The sequence below is a fragment of the Anastrepha ludens genome, chromosome 6, assembly GCF_028408465.1.
Source record: "Anastrepha ludens isolate Willacy chromosome 6, idAnaLude1.1, whole genome shotgun sequence".
In the NCBI taxonomy this organism is placed as follows: Eukaryota; Metazoa; Arthropoda; class Insecta; order Diptera; family Tephritidae; genus Anastrepha; species Anastrepha ludens.
In genome coordinates this window covers 2,163,086-2,189,194 of record NC_071502.1, presented here as the reverse complement: position 1 = coordinate 2,189,194, position 26,109 = coordinate 2,163,086, and the positions used below count along the sequence as shown (strand labels likewise).

At 37.2% G+C, this 26,109-nt stretch overlaps 1 protein-coding gene across 2 annotated transcripts in view; it reads left to right on the top strand.

The window, feature by feature from the left end:
- LOC128867972 (GTP-binding protein Di-Ras2) overlaps window positions 1-26,109 on the top strand; it is a 184,350-nt gene that overhangs the window by 102,498 nt on the left and 55,743 nt on the right. Inside the window, exons 3-4 of one of the 2 annotated variants that reach the window (XM_054109623.1) lie at window positions 12,097-12,264; window positions 14,248-14,357. In XM_054109623.1, coding sequence (XP_053965598.1) covers window positions 12,097-12,264; window positions 14,248-14,357 — 278 coding nt within the window. The remainder of the gene's footprint in view (window positions 1-12,096; window positions 12,265-14,247; window positions 14,358-26,109) is intronic. The other variant, XM_054109624.1, reaches the window with a different exon arrangement.

Below are 26,109 nucleotides of genomic sequence, written 5' to 3'. Positions count from 1 at the left end.
TTATACTTTTAGCATTGCGGTTCAACGGAGCGTATGAGCAACATTAATATCCCGTCGCAAAATGTTATGCAAAACACCAACCCGTCTCATCACTTCTGACTGGAATATTTTGTAGGAGGTCTGGTGGAAGTGAGCGATAGATTTATTGTAGATAATCATCTAGCGCGAATGTATTATTTTCTATTTTGAAAGCAAAAACAATTCTAAACAAAGGCTGCCAATGTTAAAATTTGTATGAGTCTGCCTACTTCATTTTGTGCGTGTAAATTTAAATATGACTGTCACTCCATAAAGTAATATTTTGGCAGTTGAGCAGTTTCCTTTGAATGCCAGCTCATGTAGAGGAATATGTATATGTATGTAAATACAGTAAATAAGCAAGTAACTGCGTTGCTGTTTTATATAAACTGCTTCGGCTTCATCGAAACGCTTCTTGACACACAATTTCCGCTTCACCAGCACACTTTACATTTTATTCGCTGGTTTATATATAACCAACTGAATTGCGTGCGCATTCGTTTGAGTGAAAATAATTTCCACTACAATTTTTTAGAGTACCAAATGGCAGTTTTAAATTAATAAAGAAAAATTATGTTTGTAATGCACGCTCAAAGACTGATAGGATGGCCTACATTCATATACATTGGGATGCTTTCCGGCCCTTATGAAAATGTTTTGTTTTCGTTTTTATTGAGACTGGTTTCCGAAGTGGTTTTGTGTCTTGAAAACAATTCTGGGCTCCAAAAGAGACCTTGCCGTCATGTTTTTGGGAAAACAAAATTATTGTGTTTTTATCGTCACTTTTCTCAAAAACGTGACATACGAGAGACTTCAACCTATACCCAAATTAATGTTTGAATCTTACGCCATGATAAAAAATATAGCAAAGTAGGACCGTTGAGACAGACTTTGAACATTTTTGGTGTTCCAAACCATTTAGTCTCACAATATCATTTCCCTTGTTTGCTCTCGTTTCGTTTTTTAATTAAAATATTGTAAATTCAAAGTTATAAATATTTTAATATAAAATTTAGTTGCCCAAACCGTAAAAACGTGTAATATTCACATAATTTTAGGTAAAGGGGTGTTTAGAATTGTGTAAAAAAGTAAAAGTTGAAGTACCGGCGAATTCTCTGCCATATCTTTACTCCATGGAAACGTGCCTTATCAGGACATTTTTGTTTTATTCGTTTGGAAAATGCATACATAAATTCAAAATCAATCCCACATAAACATTTTAAATTTAAAATTGATTTTTACAAAACTATTTTTATTTATATTTAGACAGTTTTTTTCTTTTTTATCTAACCAGCATATGCTCATATTTTCTCTGATGAAGACCGCATAATGCTGGCAAACTTCAAAAAAGGTCTAAGGAACGGTTCTATCTTACCATGTTTTATCATGTCATGTCACGTTTGCAAGCTCCAAAAAACAATAAACGATTTGGAATAAATTTAAAACCAAAGTGTATCGAAAACCAAACTCATAATTATAAAAAAAAGAAAACAAGGTGCAGGTATGTGTATAGCTTCCCTATGGTATATTAAAGCTTGGATACTTGTACACTTCTTAAATCACGCACATGTAAACTTTTAAAAAGTTCAAAAATCTTTATTAACTCCTTAAGTTACTCCTGAAACGAACAGAAATGCAATTTCTTGCTGCAAATCTTTTGATCCAGCCCTCGAAACGTTCCTGGAACTCTATTTTCGGCCTTGCCATCAGAGCCGTCTTCAATTTTTCTATTACTTGCTTTTGGCTGTTAAAACGCCCGCATAGTGCTTCTTGACTCAATCAGACAGAAAAAATCGCAATTACTCATATCAAGTGAATTCGATAGCTGTTGGATGGTATTCGTTTCGTTCTGGGCTAAAACTTCACGGATAATGATAGACTTGTGCGATGGTGTGTTATCACGGCGCAAAATCCATGAGTTGTTTTCCCACAACTCCTTTCTGTTTTGCCAAGCTGTTTCACGTAATCGTCTCATAACACCCAGTTAAAAGTCCTTTTTAGTTATCTGATTTTCTGGCAAAAACTCGTGTAGTACAACACCATTGTAATCCATAAGAACCGTAAGGATCGGTTCTTTTTCGATTCAAAGCGACGGGGTTTTCTTGGTCTTGGTTCATTCGGAGTTCCCCACTCACTCAACTGATGTCTGGATTGCGTGTTGTTCTCACAAACCCACATCTCGTCTCTAGTAATGATGCGTTTGACGAATGTTGCCGCGATGCCTATGTATACTCACTTGGCTACAAGCTATTTTACCCAGCTCTAATAATTAGAAATTAGATTAGACAATTTGCGTTAAGAGTACTTTTATCTATTAATGCATTCATGGCTAGAAGTTTGTACGATGGCCTGTTAGCATTTTTTTGTGAGAAATATAAGGAATGTCGTACGCAGATGTGAACCCAAGATGCCAGTCAAAAACCGTCCGACTAATAATGAATGCTCCATGCTCAATATTACATACACAAAGACTTAAATGCACCAGTGCTAACAGAGGAATAAAAAAACACCATAAGCTACATAAATAGATTAAACTGCCTTCCAAACACTCATGCCATTAACTTGTTAGGCAACAGCAAAGAAATGCGACTACTACAAAGATTACATCCCTTGCACTTGCCGTTTAGATCTTAAGTCTAACTTAATAAAGTAAATAGTAATAAATAAATATGTAACTATTAATCTACTTGCCCTTTCGTCTTCTGCTGCCTTCCACGAACGTCTGCAGTTCAGCGTTCCATCTAACAGTTCAGCCATTTTGGATACTCCTTTGACCTGAACGCCTGCTGCAGAGTATTTATGACTAGCCGACATTGAGAGATCGCATCCTCCTCCATCCTCCTATTTTTTTTTTTTTGATAAGATTGTGCCGAGGAGACGTTTCAATTGCGTCGATTGATGCGCTTTCTTCTGTTGCTGGGTTATAGACTTCTTATACCGGAGGTGTCTTCCTTCTGAGCGCAGACTGTCCTCATTTCGTATATCTTTGCTTCCTTGCTTTTGTTTTAAATTATTGTTCATTCTCAGCTCTATTAGGTCCAGACTTCAGGATGCTACCTCCACAATCTATGCGGGCAGGAAGGTCATCAAGAGTTGACTCTACGCTTCATAAGCAATAGAGTCCAGAACCAGGATTTCTGAACTGAGCCTGCACCACTAACTTCATGGTGACGTTCCAAAATTTAAACAGAACGGGAACGCTGCAGCATTGGCATGGGAGCCATTTCAAGAAGATGCCACTCTTGTTCACTAGGGTCCCAGAATACTACTACAACGGTTGCTATGGTTTCAGTATCCGGGCAGTGCCTGAGCTAACCTCGGAGGCCGTGAGCTGCTTGGTATGTACTTGCAAGGGTCATGCTGGGCATTGCCAGGTTAACGCCGGTCCGACACTTTGTCTTGTAGTTACACACCCAGTCCTTATGGTGGCTTTAGGCCAGTAACTTTGGTTCAATTTACACATTATTTACTCTTAAATCTGTTGCATGTTGGACCTAACAGTCAGTTTCAACTAAGTCCATGGAAGTAATTTTGATATGCTTGCCCAAACCAACGCTATTAATTCGTACCCCTACGATTTCTTCTCAAATAAACACCGCTGCAAAGTTATAAACACCCCTCTATTTTTCTATTTTATTTCAACTTTTTACCAGAATTTTCAGCATTTTTTCGGGTATGCAATTTTATAATCCATTAAATTTTAGTCAAACAAAGTGCAAATTTTATGTGCGTAAAAAATACCGATGATTTTTAACTATTTTTTTTTTTAGCTGAGGTGCCTTTTCTTTCATACAAAGTTCATGCTCGGATGCCATTATAAGCATCGAATCTATTTTTATATTGCGTTACCAGCCAATGAAATCAAAAGTCACTTAGTTTTTTAATTCACAAATTTAAAATGCAGAATCACTTTTGTTCCACCACTTTGGTATTGCGCTGAACTTTTTTCATATGTATTTGTATACTAACACTGATACATTTATACGAACTTCATATGAAAAATGGGTAGAAGAATTTTTTTCTAAGCCCCAAGGGATGTTTTTATTACCATGACAAAAGAGATATTCCAAATCTCTTTTAACTACTGAGCAAACAACCCCTGGATCCTGCGTTATAACAAACTCGAGGCTCTAAAGCATAAATAACACATACAAATAGTGCAGCTCACACACACATGAACCTATTTATGAGTAATATTATCCATGAAGCGAAAAGGCAAAATACACAGCAGACATTCTAGTTCATGAACTGGTATTTGGTGGCAGAAGTTAGACTAGTTCAAGAGTGTTTAAAATTGTACTAGTTGCAAAATTACCAGTTAGAGGTGGTAATTATGTGGCAACCCTGCCACTATCTTCTAGCATAGAGAGCATGCATCTAGCGCTATCGGGTCTCTACATTTAGCTATTGATAGGTCAAGCCATGTTATAGCAAACGTCACGGGGCTCATGCTTAAAGAGCTCATACGCAAACGCTGCAATTATTTCAATTTTTTTAATTTCTAGTTAAATAAATGATGCTTGAGCACATAAAGAAAGTCATTCCTTCATTTCATGGTAATTAGCCTCGCTAAATAGTAGGTGACGCAAAATCACTTTTTTCTTCTTCTTCTTCCTCTTTTTCTTCTTCTGTTTCTTCTTAATTGGGGCGATAACCGCCGAGTTTAGGAAAGTGTGCTACTTTTTCCTCTCCCTGCTAACCGGCGCCAGTTGGTTAGAGGCTTCCTCTTCCTCTGCTATCACCAGCTGATACCGCATCCAATACTTTCAGATTTTTATTCGCTGCTCTATGTCTATGTCGTCGTAAAGCTCATACAGTTCATTTCCATCGCCTACGGTATTTTCCATCGCTAACGTGTAACGGTCCAAAAACCCCTCAAACATTCCAAGGGATGCCTTGTGAGATGTTGTCATCATTCCATCTTCCGGGCATGATGTAGAGTGTTAGGTTAGTTCGTCGAGAGAGGGCTTGAGTAGTAATTGGCTACTTAGTCTAAAGTAGCACTTGTTGGCAAATGAGATTGGATAAATAAGTTGGATTTAAAGGCTGACATTGTCTCTTACAACGAAGTATCTTACAACCTCGAAATCCTAACTGTCAACAGTGAGGTGGGTGTCGATACGTGAGTGCTCCGACTGACTGATTGGTTGATAACAGGAGGTACTTCGGTTTATCTTCGTTCACCACCACAAAGTAATATAAATCTTTAAAATTACCCTTAGGTACTCCATTGCTTGTCTGTTTGTGTATTGCAGCTATCTAGTTCACAACTGTCAAATATGATTGACGTGCGACTATATTTACAAAAATTATAAATCTTCCGATAGGGTGATTAATTTTGCGCCACCTTGTGTTATATACTTATTGTATTGTATAAGTAATATATACATGGTTTTTTCATTCAACGGAGGGCCTTCAGTTTCACGTACGGCAGCTGGTTTTTTATGAGAAGCTTTTTCATGGCTACACTCTACAACTTACACTCGTAGGTTTGCCATTGCTTGTCGAAGGACGACCGCTAATGGAAAAAAAAATTTCTATCATTTCGTATTCCATGCTCAGGGCTCATTTAGAACCAAATAAAAGTTTCGCTATCATTTTTGTTGTTTTTGCCTTTGGACGTGAATTTAACATATTTCTACTATAGCTAACGAGTTGGGCTTCCGGGTAGCTTCCTAAAATTTAATTGTCCATCCATTTATGGATATAACCTAGAAGCTATCTACTATCATGGAACACCTAGAGCTATCTACTAAACTTTGATCATATTGAAAATGTACAAGCTTTCAACCGCAGCCAACTTCATGTAAATCGTTTGACAAGTTAAAAAGTTACGCGCCTTTTATTGACAGTATGTTTCGTGCTTGTGTAGTAAAAATACAATGGAGCAAAGAGCAAATATTAAATTCTGTGTTAAACTGGGAAAAACATTTAGTGAGACGTACAAATTGATGCAAAAAGTTTATGGTGAGGATTGCTTAGCTCGTTCAAATGTATATAATTGGTTTAAACGATTTAAAAATGGTCGTGAAGATTTGTTCCACACCAATTAAATGAAGATCAAAAAATCGCTCGTGTAGAGCATTGTAAAGACATCATTTCAACAGCTGAAAGCGATCCAGATTTTCTTGATTCGATCATAACTGGTGACGAAACATGGTGCTTCAAATATGACCCTGAAACTAAGCGTCAATCTGCAGAATGGAAGACGAAAGGGTAGCCAAAAGCAAAGAAATTGCGTTTTCAGAAGTCAAGAATCAAAACAATGTTGTTCACGTTCTACGATTCCAAGGGTATTGTACACAAGGAACTTGTTGCAGAAGGTCAAACTATTACCATTACATTAATGGAGAATACTATTTACAAGTTTTACATCGCTGTAAAACCTGAATATCCAGAGGGGAAACAGCTGTTTTTATTGCATGATAATTCACCACCTCACAAAACCAAAAATGTTCGTGAATTTTTGATGCAAAAACATATTTATGTCATCGACCAACCACCGTATTCTCCTGATCTATCACCATGCGACTATTTTCTGTTCCCTAAATTGAAAACTGCCATGAAAGGTGCGTTTTATGATGATATTCCAGCCATTCAAGCCATTCAGCCGTGACACAGGTGTTAAAGAACATTCCCTTAGATGACATAAAAAAGTCCAAGCAGAAATTGGTTGATCGTTCTGAACGTTGTATCGAGTTAATAATTGAATAAAAAATAACTTTCAAACACAGTACGATACGTGTTTTATTCTACATCTGAAAAGTTATGTTATTTATTGAACATACTGTGTATATCCGCCGTGGCTACGAGTTGCATGGCGCATTCGATCAGCCCAATTTTTGACTATTTTTTCCCATAAATCTGAATAATAAATCTAAATGGGCATAATCAGCAGAAATGGTAATTTAACTTGAGTTCTTGCACGACCTGTATTTTATAGGCACTTAAGCCAAGACCCTTACGTGACATTTTCCACGTAGTCGAAGGACAAATGCCAACAATCTACATTTCGGCGTCTTTTTCAACACTTCACTCTATGAACTGCGCGAACAGTTTTTTTTTATTTCAAAGTAAGTTTCCATAATTTGGAAGCGTTGTTCTGGCATTAAGCGATTGGTGATGGCTTGCCAAACCTCACTGAACAGAAATGTCAACACAATTTGCCATTCTCCGCTGCCAAGCCATAGTTATCAGTTAGTTTATATCGAAAATTGTCACGCAGCTTAAAAAACACCCTATAATAATAGAAAAGTGACGTATAACGAGCAGCTTTGCAACTGGTACACTTTTAGACACTCTCGAACTAGTACAACTTCTTGCAACAAATACCAGTACATGACTTGGACTGTCTGCTGAGTAGCTTGGCCTTCCACTACCGGTTTGTTAAAAGTAACGTCTGTATGTAAGTTTAAATTTGATTAATGACGCGTTCAGCGGCAAAAAACATTTCACACATTCACTAGCCAAAAACAAAAAAAGCGGCAAATATCACAACAGAATAAATAACTGCAGTTTGTATGGAGGCCAAATGCCGATGGGATTAGTGTGACTGGCAATAACCGCATTGCTGTCGCTGCTGGCAGAGCAAAGGTACGCAGAAGGGTGAATTGAAGATTTCAGAAGCACTCGAGTAAAAATGTATAGGATATGTATGTGTTTAATCTCATTTTTTGTCACTACAAGTAATTAATTTGCATACTCTTTCACCCTCCTGCAGTCTAAAGTAAACAACATTGCTGTTGCTCTTTCTGACGGTCCATTAACTATGATACGACAATTACTTTTTTTTTTCAATTTCACAGTGATTGTATTTTGTTCTTTTCGCTTTTGAAGCTCACAAATTTCATCAATACACGATAAGCCGCAGCTCACGGTGGAAGTGAGTTAGGCCAATCCTCAGTGCTTTGGTATATGAATTGAAACAGCGTTTGACGATTGATGTTTGTCAACTCACCCACTGTTCTTTGCTAAAATGTGTTCGAAATTTAATAGCTTTTGGAAATCCCGCACATAAGCACAGATGTTATATAATAAACAAAATGGTGATTTGATGTTGGAGAGAAAAATAATGGTGCAATAAATTGCAAAACTGACACGTGTAGGCTGCGCATTTCCCACAGAGCAAAGCGATTGCCAGTATTTAAAGAGCGCCAGTAACTTTAAAGCACACTTTCAAGAGCGAAATGCCACTACAAAGCAATTGTTTTTGTAATATGGTATATAAAACATTTTCATTGCAATTAATTTTAATTTTCATTGCCAACCATTCCTTTCTGCAACATAAACAAACAGCTTCAAATGTGAAGGGCAATCAATGCCTTTGTGGCATTTAAAATCTTAGAATGTCAGCATAATTGCAATTAGTGCCATGTAATTGTTATTAATATAATTGCAAATTTTCCAAGGCCCTCGGGCTCGTCCCTCTTCAAATGCAATAAAAATGCATTACCACGAAGAATCAGGACGCTTAATTGCAGTTAGTTTGCGTGTTTGTAGGTGTATTTCCATTAGTTGGCAGGGAATTTGAAATTGAAATTACTTTGCCTTTGCCTCTGCCTCTGCCTCTGCCTTTGAAATATTAAAATGACTTCGTTTGCATTTCAAAACAATTAAATGCGCATGTGAATTGTAGGTAAAATAGGTAGTGAACTAAATAATGTCAGGGCATTTCAAAGAAAGAGCAATCAGTTATTTACAATAAGGCAATCAATTGAACAACATCAAAATGTTGCTCATACAACATGTGGCACGTGTGAATTGTTACCTTATCACAAATAGTCGATTGCATTTTAATGCCGATTACATATATGTATATATAATTGGCGCGTACACCCTTTTTGGGTGTTTGGCCGAGCTCCTCCTCCTATTTGTGGTGTGCGTCTTGATGTTGTTCCACAAATGGAGGGGCCTACAGTTTCAAGCCGGCTCCGAACGGCAGATATATTTATGAGGAGCTTTTTCATGGCAGAAGTACACTCCAATGTTTGCCATTGCCTGCCAAGGGGTGACCGCTATTAGAAAACTGTTTTTATTAATTTTGGTTTCACCGAGATTCGAACCAACGTTCTCTCTGTGAATTCCGAATGGTAGTCACGCACCAACCCATTCGGCTACGGCGGCCGCCATTAACTAACATTGAACGCATTTATGGATTTCTAATGCCACTAATAACACCAAAATAAAGTGAAATAAAGCAGTAAATGGACGAACTTAACCTCAAGGGGGTGCTTGCTTGGTTGGCAATTGTTCCACGAATCTAGTAATCAGAGCCAATGAACTTCAGAACTTTACTAGACTACTAATTTATTTTTATTCTTTCTGCTTCTTCTTCATCATCTTTATTGTAGGACTAGAAAAATTACAATAAGGTATTGTTTTTTTAAATACAGATATAGTTCCATTATTCGGATCGGGATCCAGACGTCCAAAACTCCTGTTAACGCTTTGGTGATCTTTCTGGAAGTCGTGGTGTGTTAATTTAATCTTTCATCACAATCTTTGTCAACCGATTGTCTCCCATTATCTTTACATGTTGATTCCATCATTTTCTTCTCTTGCGGCTCCATTTTACTACGTCAGTGATTTCGCACATCTCTAGTATCTCCTCGTTTCGTTTAAGATCGCTCCTTGTGTATCTAGTGATTGCTTGCTAGCACTCGCATCCCAGGCTTTCTCTAAAAGTATTAAGTCTAAGAATTTGGACTTCTCTATTGGGTATTTCTTATTTGGTACATAACGGGGGTATGATCCGCATTTTTGTTTATAGGAATATCAGATGTAAACGAAAGGTATGCTGTGTATTCGTTCGGTTGATTGTCGGTATTATTGCAGGACACAGCCCATGGGATCAGCATATGACCACCATCCGAAGTGAGGGTCCTACCTCTGCTGGAACAAGGCTCGTAGCCTTTAGCGTTTAGAGTTCCGATATCATGAGAATTAGTAAAATTCGTTCTCTCAAACTGGAGAATGCTTTCAGATTTGCCAAAGAATCTGGAAAATTCTTACAGGACTAGCTATTTCTGTCTCTGTTTCTATTCTATCCTATCTCTTTCTCTTTGCCACTTTTCTCCTTTCCTTTTTACCCTTTTACATTCCAGAGCTTCGAAAAAACCAGTTTTTAGCCTGAGTGTTTTGTTGGAGGTTGAATTAGTTTTAAAGGTTTTTTTCGAAGATTTGGGGCTTTATTGTGAAAAAACGGTACGAAATATTTTATTCGAAGTATTGGCCATCGCTAGCTACAACTTTCGCCCATCTTTCGGGCAATTTCCGGATGCCGTTTCTCCAAAATTCTGGCCGCTGCTTGGCTATCCATGACTCAACCCATATTTTGGTAGCCTCGTATGAGGAGAACCGCTGGTCCGCCAAATCGAGACTCATATGCCGGAACAAATGATAATCGGAGGGAGCTATGTCTGGACTATACGGCGGGTGGGGTAACACTTCCCAGCCAAGCGTTCCAAGGTATTTTTTGACAGGTTGAGCAACATGCGGCCGAGCGTTGTCATGTTGCAAAATAACCTTGTCGTGCCTTTTTACCGTTTCCGGCCGTTTTTCTTTCAATGCCCGGCTTAAACGCATCAATTGCAGTCGGTAACGATCCCCCGTGATTGTTTCGCCCGGTTAGAGCAGCTCAAAATATACGACGCCGACCTGATCCCACCAAATGCAGAGCATGATTTTCTTGCCGTGAATATTCTGCTTGGCCGTCGACGTTGATGCGTGGCCGGGCAAACCCCATGATTTTTTGCGTTTTGGGTTATCGTAGTGGATCCATTTTTCGCCGCCAGTCACCACCCGATGCAAAAAACCCTTCCGATTTTGTCGCTCGATCAGCAATTCGCACGTAAAAAGTCGCCGTTCGACGTCGCGCAGCTTCAACTCGTACGGGACCCAATGTCCTTGCTTTTGGATCATTCCCGTCGCTTTTAGACGCTTGCAAACGGTTGATTTATCAACGCCCAATGATTCAGCAAGCTCTTCTTGGGTTTGGCACGAGTCCTCGTTTACCAATTCCCCCAATTCCGCGTCCTCGAACTTTTTGGGCTGCTGGCCAAGACGCTCCTTGTCTTCGGTGTGAAAATCACCACTTTTGAATCGTCGAAACCAGTACTCACATGTTGAAATCGACGGAGTATGGTCTGGGTAGGCCTCCTGCAGCAATTCACGGGCTTGGGCTGTATTTTTTTTCAAATTGAAGCAGAAAAGCAAAGCTTCCCGCAAATTGCGTTTCGACGTCACGAAAGTTGACATACTCGGAGCACGAAAACACTGCGTTGTTTATACTTCAGCGAAATGACAGATACTGATAAACAAAGCCTAGGGATGAGGCTTTGTCATGAATATATATTCAGTATTGCCAACGCGATAAAGTGATAAATAGCGCCATCTGTGTGGCACCTTCAAAACTAATTCAACCTCCATAATTATTATTCCTTCGGTGCTTCTTGGCTCGCCTTTTTGCCAATTTCAATATTAAATTTCATGCTGTGTGATGTCTCTGAATCACAGCCGCCGTTATCGGAAATTCTTCTGTAATAAAATCGTTTACATTTCAGTGAATTGTCTGTTAACTGGGTACAACTTGGAGGTCCTGTGGAAGTTTGAACGCAAAAATTTGCTAATTTTATGTAAAGCCCCTTCAGCCAAACCTTGGCAAATGCAAATGGAACCAGACCCAAATTGGCACTCAATGATTTAAATTAAAGAGTTTGAGCGCAACGGGGATAAAAACCAAGTATCCCGTCGCATAATAGAAATTTCGTTCATGCTCCGGTCCAATCGAACGTTAAACCGCGCAAAAGTTAGAATATCTTAATGAAACTTTGCGAGAATAGGTCCGTTATGAGGCAGGTGGCAAAAATCTAAAAGTTACAAAAATCTATCGAAAATCGCGCCATGAACCATTATTAAACTCAAAGAAAAATTAAACTTATTATACTATTTTTTGTTCTGATACACAGAACCACTCACCGATTATCATCATATTTTTTCCTCGCTCACTGTCACACTCTATACTATAATAAAAAATATGCTTTCTACAAAAAATAATCGCTTGCCTTTTACAATTTTCAGGTTGACATTTTAGACACCTCCGGCGATATGCAATTCCCCGCCATGCGACGTCTGTCCATTGCCACCGCTCACGCATTCATGCTGGTCTATGCGTCAACGTCCGCGTCAAGTTTTCAATGTGTCAAACAGTGTTTCGAAGAGATACGCGAGCAGCGCGCAGACTATCAAGTGAGTGGAACAACAGCAGCAACAAAATTTTAGTTTCCATATAAATTTCAAAACTTTTTCGATAAAAGCAAATGCCTGCCAATTGTCAATACGCACTTTCACATACATAACTAAATTTAGACGAATTTCGAAGCAAAATAATTGTATGTAGTTTTTGATGGTTGCATATATAAAATGTGTTTGTTCTTATTAACTAAATTGGTGACTGTTTTCATATTCTCCGTAATTCATTTAAGTTTCTAATTTCCCACTTCCTAACTCCAGTTGCTTTCACGAATGTTTTTCAATTTTAATGGAAACGAAATGGCCATTAAAAAGTTAAAATATATTTCATGAGCAGAAAAACCCCAACTCGAATCTGTTTTCAATTTGAACATATGCTGCATACACACAACCACACATACATAACTGCATATGTATGTATATTTCTCTGTGACATAACAGAAAGCAATTAAAAATTGCAAGCAATCAATTTACAAATAAAAATTTACTGAAAATAAGGAAAATAAATGCCGTGGATGGGGAATTTCTCTTATATTTTAAAGCAATTTCCCCAAAAAAAAAATATTTGGGGTGTGAAAAAGTCATTAAAATTTCAATGTTAACCCGTCAGTGACATAAAAAAATGCCAAACTCATTTGGGATTACATGCGTGCACATATTTGTATATCCGCACACACACGCACACATACAAAGATATGTTTTCATAAATATGCGAACTCAATATTCAAATGCTCATGTGTGTGCGCTAGGGTGCTTGCAGCAGACAGTTCGGGGTTTGGGCCAGCCTGCATGGCGTGCCATTCGGGGATAAGCAAAACAATTTATTAACTATTGTGCGATTGGAAACTAGCGTAGCTTAAGCAAAAAATAAAATCAGATTAAAAAAGAAAGGGAAATGACAAAAACAAATTGCCTCTTTACACACGGCAACGACATGGGCGTCTGAGCAATAGTTAGTGGATATTTGCTACTTTCGGTTCACCTTCTCTGCTCGGTAAAGATTTCCGCTGCTAGCTAAGCCAACAACTTTTATGTGAAAGCAGCAACAGCTTAGCGATGTTCAAGTGATTTTGTTCTTCGCCACTCAGGTTACTTTCAGACGGATGCTTAATAAATAAAATACATATAATGCAGTACTGCCAAGTCATGTGCAACGTTGAATTCAAGAAATTTTTTTTTCGTTTATTCACTACTCGGTAAGAGGTTGGTGAATCGAAAATTAATATTTTTTATTTTTTTATTATCCATTTATTTATTGTGATCTGTTAAATAGCATTTAACAATTTTTATACTTAAGGAGTACCTTAGTACTCTACGTGACATGCATGGAAAGCACCCTGTGGTGCAAACACTCCTAAATTTTTGCTTTTTAGCACATGAGATCTACTTCTGATTTCCTCTTCAATCCGTTAAGCGTTGTGCGAAACCCAACGATAATCAAAAGCTGCATATAAAGAGCAGTAAGCAATTTCTTGTACTGCAACTCAGCTACTCTTGTCGGCACTATTAGTTGGCATTAAATGCTCACCATTCATATTTTGTTTTTCACGGTCAAAAACGCCTTTCAGGAGCCGAAAATTAGCAGAAATGTCAGAATTTGAAAGAGGAAAATCAATTAAATGACTTAGAATTCGATAATGTAAATTAAGCGTCATTTCAGACGGAGCAAAAATATAGTTGGACATCAATATTGAGTGGAACTGAGTACATCGCAGTTTCACTTCAGCTAAGATGTCAATACGCGCCAGAAAGTATCGTTTGATACAAAGCTTATTATATTTATTTTTAATTACACATTTTTTCATTTGCTCACTAGTCTCTCAGTTTTAGCGTATTTATTTTTTTTTGCTAAACCTTGGCCAACTTGTCCACTAGTTTGAAACTGTATAGCTCTCCTCACACCTCTTGCACTATATTACTGTTATCCAACACACCGTTGTTAATATTTCTTTTGTTTATTTTCATGTCGTTGTCTCAAAGGATATTCCAATCGTAATCGCCGGCAATAAATTCGATTTAGCCAATACACATAGAGAGGTCAGGCTGGAAGAAGTCACGGACTGGGTCTACTGCGAATTGCCGCGACTAAGGTAAGCTCAAAACTACCTAAAAGTATCCAAGTTAGTTTCCAAAACCCAAATGCATATTTTCGTCATAGATAAATGCATATTTATGTGTTTCTGTGTGTACGCACAAATGTTTCAATGCCTATGAACTCAAATTTTGCTTTTGGTTTGAATAATCAAATTTTTTTCTGAGAAAATGTTGCGTCTGCAAAGCCTCATATTTATGTATTGAGCTTTTTCGTTTTTAAAGACTTCAACATACATACATACATGCATAGGCATACATATATACATACAGCTCGCGAAAAAAATATAGCACTGAACATTTCGGCAAGTTTTGACTATTTATTTATTCATTTTCCAATTTAAATAGCTTTTTTTTAAATACAAGTGTCAAACTTCACACAAAATTTATAAAAATTCCAAATTTTCCACCAAAATTTCAAATTTTTTAATCAGAATCCAAAAAAAAATATCAATTTAAAAAAACGAAAGCTTGAAGTGGCTAAAAATTCTAGTTGATTTTTGAACATTTTTTGGCCTGACGATGTTGAGTAATTTCTTATAAATAAAAAACATTCAGAGGGGTTTTCACTGGATTTTGTAGGAACTTGCAACTTTTACCTTTTTATATCAACATTTCACGGGGTACCTAAACAGATTTTTAAATTCTGATAAAAAAGTTTGAATTTTTGATGACCATTTTTGGAGTTATTGCAATTTTTGTATAGAGTTTAACAATTTTGACTTAAATGGTTTTATATTAGACAGTGAACTAAAGTGTTATAAAAAAATAATGAACATTAAAAAAAGAAAAATTTTTTAAAGTGCTCAAAATGTTGCGGTGCTGTATTTATTTCGCGGGCTGTACACTCAGTCATATGTATAGACTTGGTTTACTCGACAAATCAGTTTTGTTGATTTTCTGCCGTATGGAAATTCTGAAAGCATATTAGAAATGGCAATTGCAATTCACTTGGATAAATTTATTCAAATCGTCGTAATAAATATATTTTAGCTGACAATAGTTAACGTGCTTGATTGAGCACAACGATAGAGAGCAACAAATGTGTGCGGTACTGGTGGAGCGGTATGTGCACACACATACATATACATACACATTGAATGGATAGGTACTATTCCATTGCATTGTGAGGATTGAGAATACAACAAAATACATTTTTTTGCTGACCGATAGCTTTTAAATTGTTGCGAATTACGTGGCCAGATGGCAAATTATTCAACGTTTAAATTTATCACTTTCAGCAGTATGCTCAGGACGCAGAACAACCAATGAAACCACGGAATGTTAAAACAAAATATAAAATTTTCTCTGATTCTAATTTAATGTAAAATTATATTCAACACTAAGGAATATTATATTCAACTTGAGGAAAGGGTGAAAAAGGCCATTAATGCGTTGTACGCATGTATAAGAATGCTGGGCGTTACTTGGGGTCTATCACCGTTTCTGATGCATTGGTGCTACACGGCAGTAGTTAGACCGATATTGCTATATGTGGCCTTTGTATGGTGGACTGCGACAAGAAAACTGATATACTTAATGCCACTGGAAAGGATTCAACGACTCGCTGTCCTGTGCAAAACAAGAGCGATGAAAACCACTCCAACGGCGGCGCTTGAAATGATACTCAGCATGCCACCTATTGACCTTATGGCGGAAAACCTGGCAGCGAAATCCGCGAGGAAGCTAGTGGCTGCGGGGGTATTCACCTGCAGAACCTTCGGACACAGCTCAATAGGATAGTAGAGCTCAGGTTGCACAGATTACATGACTCCGTACTTTAATTCGGAGAAAAGGTTTCGTACTACAATTGAAGAGGAGGGATGGCACAAAGGCAGGAAGCCTGACCAAAGGACTTTTTACATCTATACAACTTTATACGGAGTGGGAGCGGGTCTTTACTGCTCAAAACTGGGGATAAAGCAACCTATAAAGCTGCCAGAGCACAGCAGTATTTTCCAAGCGGAATTTTTTGCAGTGGGGAAAGCCTCCGCGGCTTGCCTACACAAGAACAAGAAAGAACTCAACAATTAATATATACGTGGACAGTCTAGCAGCAATAAAAGCAATAAGCTCATATTGTACATATTGAGTCCAAAAATGTTCGACGGGGCAGGGAGGCCATAGAAAGGCTAGTGGCAAACAGTAGACTGCATATCTATTGGGTACCTGGTCACAAAGGCCTTATGGGGAACGAAATAGTAGGTGAGATAGCAAAAAGTGCTGTTAGACTACCATTTCAACAAGAGAACGACATACGAAAACCGCTAAATACAATATACAATGAAATGGACGACTACATGAAAAGGCGAGTGGAAGCTAGGTGGATTAATCTGACCACATGCAAAACAGCAAAAGTTATGTGTAGAACTAACGACAAAAAACTGACTCAACTCGTAGTTACGCTCTCGCAAAAGGACTGCAGAACTATCATAGGTATGCTAACAGGTCATAATCCATTGGCTGCACATGCGCACAAGATAGGGATTGCTAACACGGACAAATGCAGGAAATGCAGAGAGGATGTTGAGAAAACTTTAGAACACCTTCTGTGCGTTTGTTCGGCATTATTAAAAACGCGTTTAATATGCCTGGGAGCCCCATTGTTTGAGGCTCTGGAGGACGTCTCAAAAGCGGAGCTTCCAGCTCTGCTTAGATTTGCCAAAAGCGCTGACATCCTACATGATGTCTCCTTTCGGTATTCATAGAGGTCGGTCTCCATCTCGTATCGCTAGGCACCAAAAGGTCTATGCGTGGCTTATTGCCATCCAGGCTAACATAACCTAACCTATATTCAACACTTGCTTTACTTCGGTTGGCTTTTTTGCCACACAAAAAATTAAATTTGCTTAGCAATCAAAAATTTGTATGTCTGGGACTAATGCTCGTGCAGTGATCTTCGGAAACGGATCCGAAACTTTTTCCAGCTCTAGAGCTTGGCTCATGCAATTATCCTATGTCCTATTAATTATAATAACATTATTGTCCTATAATTATTAGTATTCTTGCTAATCATCATCAAGGCATAAGTTTGGCCTTAAACGAAAAAAACCTGTAAACTTAAAACAAACTGTGGGACTTTCATTATACCTATATTTTATTTTATTTGTCAGTAAGTACCTGTGCTATTATTATTTAAGGGGTTAGGGGTAGTCAGAGGCCCGAAAAAGTGTTGATTTTCAATCATTTTCTTTGCTAGTCAATTGCTTTATTTTACAAAAATAAAAACATAGCATTAATGCATTATGTTTCGACTTGACGAAATTTCAAAAAAAAAAAATTAATAATTGTAAAGGTTATCGCTGTTTGTGAGGAGCCCGTTTCTCCAGAAGTCCCTTGCGGTGATCATCACAAGCTCTTGGAGATTCATCTAAAATCAATCAGACAAAAGAAATTAGTCTTATTAATAGATAATCCCTCGCCTGATCGAAGCTTTTTTTTTCAAAATTAACAATATGGCGGCCTCAGGAAATATTTTTCAGATTTTTGAAAGCAGTATAAAATTTATTGAAATCTACCAAGCGGTTTTACAGTGATCACCAGTTCAAAAAACATAGTTTTGAGAAAAACGCATTTATTGTTGAACAACTCAAAAAGTATTTGTTGGATTTACTTCAAATTTTCACACAATATTTTTATGATATTATAATATGCTTTAAGAAAATGTAAAAAAAAATAAAACTTTTTGATAATTCTCACTACCTCTAAGCACTTGCTTTTGGAGAAAAACTGTAAATCTTTTGATTGTGAGGGCAGCTGTTTGTGTATCTTCGAAGAAATAAGGGCCGAAGATATCGCTGAAGCTAAGTCCACACCAATCAGTGGTAACTTTTCCGGTGTGTAGAGGCATCGAATAAATTCCCCATGGTATTTAAATCTCCTTCTCGCCTGTAAGTATGCAGCAAGTTGCGCTTGCTTATCATTTCATTTGCAAAACAGATCGCTCCATCTCTCAAAGAGCTTACGAAATGTTAAATTGAAAGCTTACACTGCGTTCATATTACAGTCATGCACCGCCTAGAGTTCTTGCAATATGATCAATATTCATTAAGAGAGGCCTCGCAGCCACAAGGCGCAATAAATGATTAAAAGGTGATGGGCCGCCCTACATTGATGCAGGCTAAAGGCCTACAAGAGATATAAAGCTCTAGTAAAAAAAATCGTAAATTAACTCACCATAAACTCTGATTAACAATCCCACAATTCTCGTCTCCCACAATCTCCCTGAGCTAATCAAATTCCGTAAAACTGCTTGTTTACGAAGCCACTTAACCCGAAATGAACCTCATCACCGAAAATGATTTTGTTCCGAAATCTTAGGTAATATGCCAAAAGGATCCACTGTCATTTATTGCTTTCCAGAGTTAGCTAAGTTTTCTAGCTAAAACTTTCGCATGAAATGCCCTGTTATCTGATTCCAAGCTACGTTTGACAGGAAGTCAACAACTAGATTTATTTATTTACATACACATACGGAAATTCCATAGCACTTTAAATAAAACTGCTGCTGCAGATTAACTAATCAACATTTTTTTCTTTACAACCACAATGACGCATACATAAATACAGGCTCTGAAAAAAAGACTCGAAGTAACTACCCTAATGAGAGAAAAAAATAAAACAAAAAAGCCGTAACTACGCACAGTCAATCACGTAGCTTTCGTTTAAAAAGTGAGAAGGACGTGACAAGAACCACAGTTAATCGGATTTCTGCGCGCTCACATTTCTCGGTTGGTGGGTAATCGTGTCACCGCCAGCCAACCAGTCAGCCAACAGTCGCAATTGTGCAATCAGTGCAAAGCAAAGTAATGCAATGTAATTATTGCAGCAAATCGAAAACGGCGGTTTACAACCCACCACCCCACTTGCCACCGGGGTGCAATTTTTTTAAATACCAACACACACGCAACAATTCGTGAGCAAAGTAAACAAACAATCAGCAGCAACAACTTTTGCAACCATTTAAAATAAACGGCAATGATACAATGCAGAAGAAGCAAATAAAATTAAATAAAATTAAAATGTTACATAAACAGAGTGGAAACTAAGAAAGTACAGAAATAAAGTTGAATCAAATAAAAAAGTTGATGGAATCGTTGAAGCAAACAACCACAAAAGACATTAAAATGCTGTCGCACGTTGTGGAATGTGGGAAATGTGGGGAATGTGGAAAATGCTCAGGTAACGGCGACGACTGCGCAGCAGCTGGCAAATAATGAGAAAAGTGCACGCCAAATGGATATTTGCTGGTTTCTTTTCCTACAGCCATCGGCAGAGCCTCCATTTTGCGCCGCCCAAAGAAAATTCCGCACGAAATTTATATTTAAATAGCGATTGCAGATTGTTGTTTTTATATTATATTTAGAATGAAAATATGATAGCAAAACTAGTGAAAGCAGTGAAAGTAGCAAAGAAAAAACTGCTAAATTGTGTGCACTGCAATGAAGAGTAAATGAGTGAAAACATTGCTTTATAAATAAATTTGAAACATAAAATTAAGAATAGCCAGTAAAGAAAAATGTGTTATTATTATTACCTGGAGCCTAAAATTGGAGGCGTTTGATGAATTTGGGTACCTCCTGAGGCTTTTGTTCCATATCACTAATGGATATAAAGTCGCACCCCCTAGTCGTACGTTTTCTCGTCTTAAGAAAATGCACATTCACAGGGAATGAGCTCTGGAGCTTCATCAACCAGCTCGCAAAAGGGTCAGACGCCTGTTTCTAATAATTCTAGTTTTCTGAAATGCTAACGAAGACTGCAACGTTCCGCTTCTGTATTCAGCGTAAACCCTCTCTAGCTGGGTTTAGAAAAGTCTAATTTCAAATGTTTTTTTTTTGCTTTTAATAACAAAAATAAAACAAAAATCTTACAATATTTGTTCAATTCAAATATTAAATTTTGGTACATTTTCTGCACAAATGACAGAAATATCGCAATTTGGGTGTTTGTGGTTGTAGACCAATTTCGCCAATTAGAAAGAATTTATTACAATGCTTAACAAATTTCGTTAATATATTTCATTTATATTTCAATTATGCTGACAACTTTCTAAGTTCTCATTTTTGGAGTGGGCGTGTATTGGTCAAATTTCATACAAAAATATTTGGGTCTAAATTTTTTTTTTTATAAAAAAATGTACCAAACAATTATAAAATTTATTTAAAAAAATTTTATTAGCCGTTAAAAAATATAAAAGAGGCACTTATTTGGGGAAAAAGAAATCCATCATTTTCTCGGTATATGGATGCAGTGATCGATAACTCGTAAAGTATCGATTAAATAATTTAAAGTTTATGCTCGTTGTCAAGGTGACATTTCACACTAAAGGACCGCAAAAAATCTTTTCAAATTCAGTTTCATCCTTTCATTTTAAAGCTATAAAGAAGTATTCATAAGTACTCATAAAAGTTTTTTGGGCAATTTTACTCTCGAATACCGCATAGGTGTGAAATAGCAAATTTTTCTATGCTGACCAAAGTTTATCGCCCTCTAAGCAAAACCTCCTAAAGCCACATAAGTTGTTTAAAGAGAAAATTTAAAATAAGCAATCGATGAATATAATAATAGTTTTGACATCGTTCAGACCCACTAAACAGTTTTACCTCAATGTGTCCTGCGCAGAATTTTCAAACAATCACACGCCTAAATTATTTTATTCCAAAACACACTCGTCATAAAAATAGACATTCCATTTGAAGTATTTTTAGTAGCACTTTAAAGCACACGCGCGCACTTACATTTGAATATTGCAAATGTCTCAATGGCATATTTTTAGGCGCACACCCACTGGGCAATACCCGCGATAATAGCAGTTCTACTTTTCACACACATGCAGATATATCTCCGTTTGACTTTTTGTTCCCCAACTTACTATTCTACAGAAGCTAAACAGCTGCTGGCTGATTTTTGAGCCAGCGGTACTTGCCTTACCTTAATTGCCTTTGCTAGCATTTGTAGGATTTTTTCCTATGCTTGTTTGTATATTTGTCAATTGTTTTCAGCAGCAGACATTGTGCTGCTTTACATGTATTTGGTTATTTTTGTACTCTGTGCCATTGACAGTGACAAATTGTCCTTGGCAGCGTAAGAGCGCATTCAGCCAGCTCTACCTTTGCACGCACACATGTGTACATACATATGTTTGTATATGACTGCCTTGAGTGTTTTATGCTACTTTTTCTCACTTTCGCTTTGGATACCAAATTTTGAAATCTTTGTTAATTTTGCTTAAAAACGGAAATGCGCGCCAAGACGATTTGACATTTTTCAGCGAAGACATCCGGTGACTTGCAGTTTGGTTGCTTTTTAAAACGGCATTCCGTGACTACATTGGGCTCGCTAAAAGCTATTGTGATATGATTTATACCGATCTTAGTAGACAACACAATTGAAATTCAAATTTGAATTGGTCGAGCCAAGGAGCACCCAGAGATTTGGTGGCTCCTAAAACACTCAGGCTAAAAAGCCTATTTTATTTAAAGCTCTAGAAAGAGCGTACATAGTCAAGGGAGAAGGGAGAAAATTATCAGAGAAAGAGATAGGAAAGAATAGAGACAGAGACAGAGTTAGCTAGTCCTGTGAGAAATTTCCAGGTTCTTTGGTAAATCTGTAAATATCCTCTACTTTTAGAGAACGAATATTACTCATTCTCACGACATCGGAACCCACAAAACTCAATAAAAATATTTCATTATCAAATTCCAGCCTGCTGGATTACGCTTTATCTAAATGTAATTTTATAAAAATTGTAAATTTAGTTGCTTAATATTGAATTTATAATGATTTCTAATATCTTAGTTGCCAAATTTGGCTTGGTTTTCTTTATATTTTTGTCTAGTATGTAAGGTAAGTTGTACGGTAGATCAACTCAATAAAAGAAATAAATAAAGAAATATATTCTAAACCGAAGGTGAAACTGATAATTTTTATTTCTTATGTTTCTGATTTCTTTTTTTTTTTTTTTTGTTAGCCTAGGCTACATTCAAATGGGTTATACCTATTTTCTTTCTTCTATTCTATTTTATAAAGATTCCGCATTGATTATAATCTTCCCCATCTTCATTATAAATGAAATGCCATTTAGTTATTTGTATGCTTCTGATGTTTGCTTTAGCAAAACAAATAATTTACTGTCGGTATTCTGTCAGCGTTTAAAACAGAAAATATTTTACTATGAGTTTCGATTATCCTGTCTTATATTATTTAAAATCCAGGGCCATTTGCCTGATTCATTTGTGTGCCATGATAAAGTTCTCTGCCGCAGAGTCGGCTTATAACTGTGGGTCTCTCCATTTGTAGAACAACATCAAGATGCACACCACAAATAGGAGGAGGTGTGTAGGTGTGAAATTTCTGCTACTTCGCATTTAGTAGAAACTGCTACTGCAAGTCCCCGGCAAAAGGCCTTTCAATATTTTTCTCAATACCAGGTCACGCCAGAGAATATTTTTCTCTTTAATTTTAATCCAAATTTCATTTCAGTGGAAATGTTGAGTGGATATTTGTATTTTTTGAGTAGCAGGTGTTTTTTTAGCTGCATGTTTTAGCAGCAATGTAAACATTGCCCATACTTGCAGAGGAAATGTTGCTGAAGAGACAAATCCTTGGCCGGATATAAACCCGTGTCATTCCGGTAACGTAGGACTCTCGTGGGAATGAACTATCGATAGCGATAACTATGATTTGACAGCTGAGAATGGCATACTGTGTTGACATTTCTATGCAGTAAGGATTACATATATATATATATATAAGCTTTTTCATGGCAGAAATACACTCGGAGGTTTGCCATTGCCTGCCGAGAGGCGACCGCTATTAGAAAAAAGTTTTTCTTAATTTTGGTGTTTCACCGAGATTCGAACCAACGTTCTCTCTGTGAATTCCGAATGGTAGTCACGCACCAAACCATTCGGCTACGGCGGCCGCAGTAAGGATTGGCTTGGAAAAAGTTGGACTGATCGAATGGACTATGTAACTTGTAGCCGCTGCAGTTAATTTAAAGATTAAATCTATGAAATTATCTACCAGATTATAATAAAAAAAAATTCATGTCAACAATTTTTCTGTTTTGTATTGTATTATAATTTTTAGTTCTAAAGTTCTTAAGGAAGCACCTGATATAAGGATTTTATTAAAGTCAGTTCGTATAAGCCACGCCAATTAGAGTAAGCGACACAAGTGCTTGCAATGATTCCACTTTCGACGAAAATAAGTATTTATATGTGCAAATACGTGTGCGCGTGTTTGTGAGTGTAAATTTGTACTCAGAATTCACGCTAGATTGTCAACAAGGAGTTTACTTATTGTTGATAGTCTCTATTTGCAAGCGAAACGAAGTGGCCGCAGGTAAAAAAATGGATGTGCCAACAATGAAAACTGCAAGCACAACAATAACAGTAAATTGCAGTGAGCTAACGGTTTCCAGAGGGATCTGAGCCATGTGAAAAGCAACAATCAGCCCGCCAGCCATCAACCACCAACCGCAGGATAACGTAGGTATAGGTGCAGACTGTAGGTGTTGACTGTTGGTGTGTGAATGTGTATATGTTTGTAAGTATTTATAGGGTACTTCCCACTCAGTTCCTTTTAAAACAAAATATCAAAATAGGTGTCTAAAGTTAATTAAAATTATAAATTTCCAAATTCTTGCCTTGGAACTTTTCGAACAAATTTTCTATTGCGGTTAATTTTTGATGAAGACTTTAGGAAATATCGGCCAGCTTTCATTATTTGGTAATGAAATTCTCTGTCTGCATTTATGAGTGAATGGATTAAGAAAAACGCATAAAAGTAGCTGGTAACAAAATTTTGCCGAATGCACAGTAGGTCCAATAGACACACTTTCTGTGCAAAAATCAAAATTAAAAATCTCATTAAAACTAAAAATTTATCCATTCACGACAAAAAGTGATTAATCCTTTCACAACTATTCTTGCTTAGTCAACTTCGTGATTAAAAAGGGCCTTTTTGTTCCTTTACGCGTTGCTTCAGTCAAATTTCAAAAAAGTTTTTTGCACATGCACAATTTTTTTCAAACTATTTTTGAGTTGTAGAAAAAATATTAATCTGAGGAGTTACATAAGTCCAAATTATGGGTATGCTTGTTGAGTGCTTGTGTGTACACGGGCGTAGGGCATGAATCGCAACTCAGTTCTGGAGGGCGGGCGCATTGTGCCACAAAAGATGCACTATTCGAGTCAGTTTTCAACTTCTTTTTTCATTCAAGGCATTTATTAGTTTATCAGGTTTCCTAGACGTGGAGTGTATATTCCCATAGGATTGCCACCTTTTTGTTCATAATTCGCCAATAAGATACTTCATGAATCCCAAAAATAAGATTTACCATCATTTTCCAGGCCATTTTGAGAGCTTCAACTTTTGTTTTTTTTGCTTCTGCATCAATTCCTGATCACAGATTTTAAGTTACCCAGGCACCCAACGAGGTAAAAACTTAGTCATACGCTTCCCTGCGTTCCAGCGATGATTCCAACTACTGTACTAATGGAAGGCCGGTCTGGATTGAAGAATAACTTAGTTCTATGTTCATAAATTCTAGCCCAGCTTGTCTAGTATTGAGCACTGGGGCCAATCTGCTGTTAGCTTGCGCGATGAGTAGACCATCCTGATCCAGAATTAGCTTGGAGATAAAGGACTGTTCACGTTCTGCGCAGAGTGGACTGATTTACGTTCGTTTTTATCGTTACGTTTATCAGCTCATCCGCGTTGGAACTATCAGGAATATTTCTGATGCTCAGATCTTAGGCTTACCGGGAAGAAGTCTGTGTGAAAGAAGTCCGTGTGAAAGTTGATACTTCATAATTTATTTATTTAATTATTTTCAAAAAGTCAATAAACTACAAAGGTTCTTACTGAGTAAAACGATAACTTAAGATAACTTAACTTAGAACTAAGTTTAGAAAGCACTAAAATAAATTTGAGTTTAGTAATTTAGCAAATACATTCTTGGGCAGAGAAGAATCCAACATAATAGAATTCGAAATCTCGTTGAGTTCTCGAGGAGTCCTCTATTAAGGAAAATTGAAATGAAGTGTTCTCGCTGGAATAAGAAATTTGGTAGCTAGCAGTAATGCCGGGCAATCACTTACCAAACCATGCCCAAAAGACAAGGGAAGGACAGTCCTTCTGCTTTCGAGGTAATAAAGGTTAATCAGAAGGTGGCGAGAATTTTACGGAGGGATGGGAGTGGAGAAATTTTGGGAATAAAGGGAAGATTTAAGGAAATCTCTTTGAATATGCTCAATTCTTTCAATAGCAAATTTGCGATGAGGTCTTCAGATGGATTCAGCACATTCAAGCTTTGGACGATCAAAAGACACGTAGAGTAAATTCAGAGTGTAGGGATCTGTAAGATTAGAAGTATTCTGACGCACAAATCCCAACGCAGCATATGATTTAGATATAATAAAATTGACGTAGTTGCTGAAAAAAAGAGACCTTTAAGATTGCTCCAAGGTCTCTGATCTCGTCAACAGACTGAAGGGGAGGAGTACCAGAGATATAATAGTAGAAAGTGCGTACTACACTACGTAGTTCGGAGAACGTAATGTGATAACACTTATTAATATTGAGATGTAGGTGAGACTGACAACACCGTAAGTGCAATCTCTTGATCTCTAACTGAACCCTTGAAGCAGAAAAACGTGTAGGTCATTCGAAAAGTAAACTTTTAGGTCGCTCGTGTAAAGTAAACTTCCCCTATTTCTGTGATTTGTTTCTTGTATCATAATT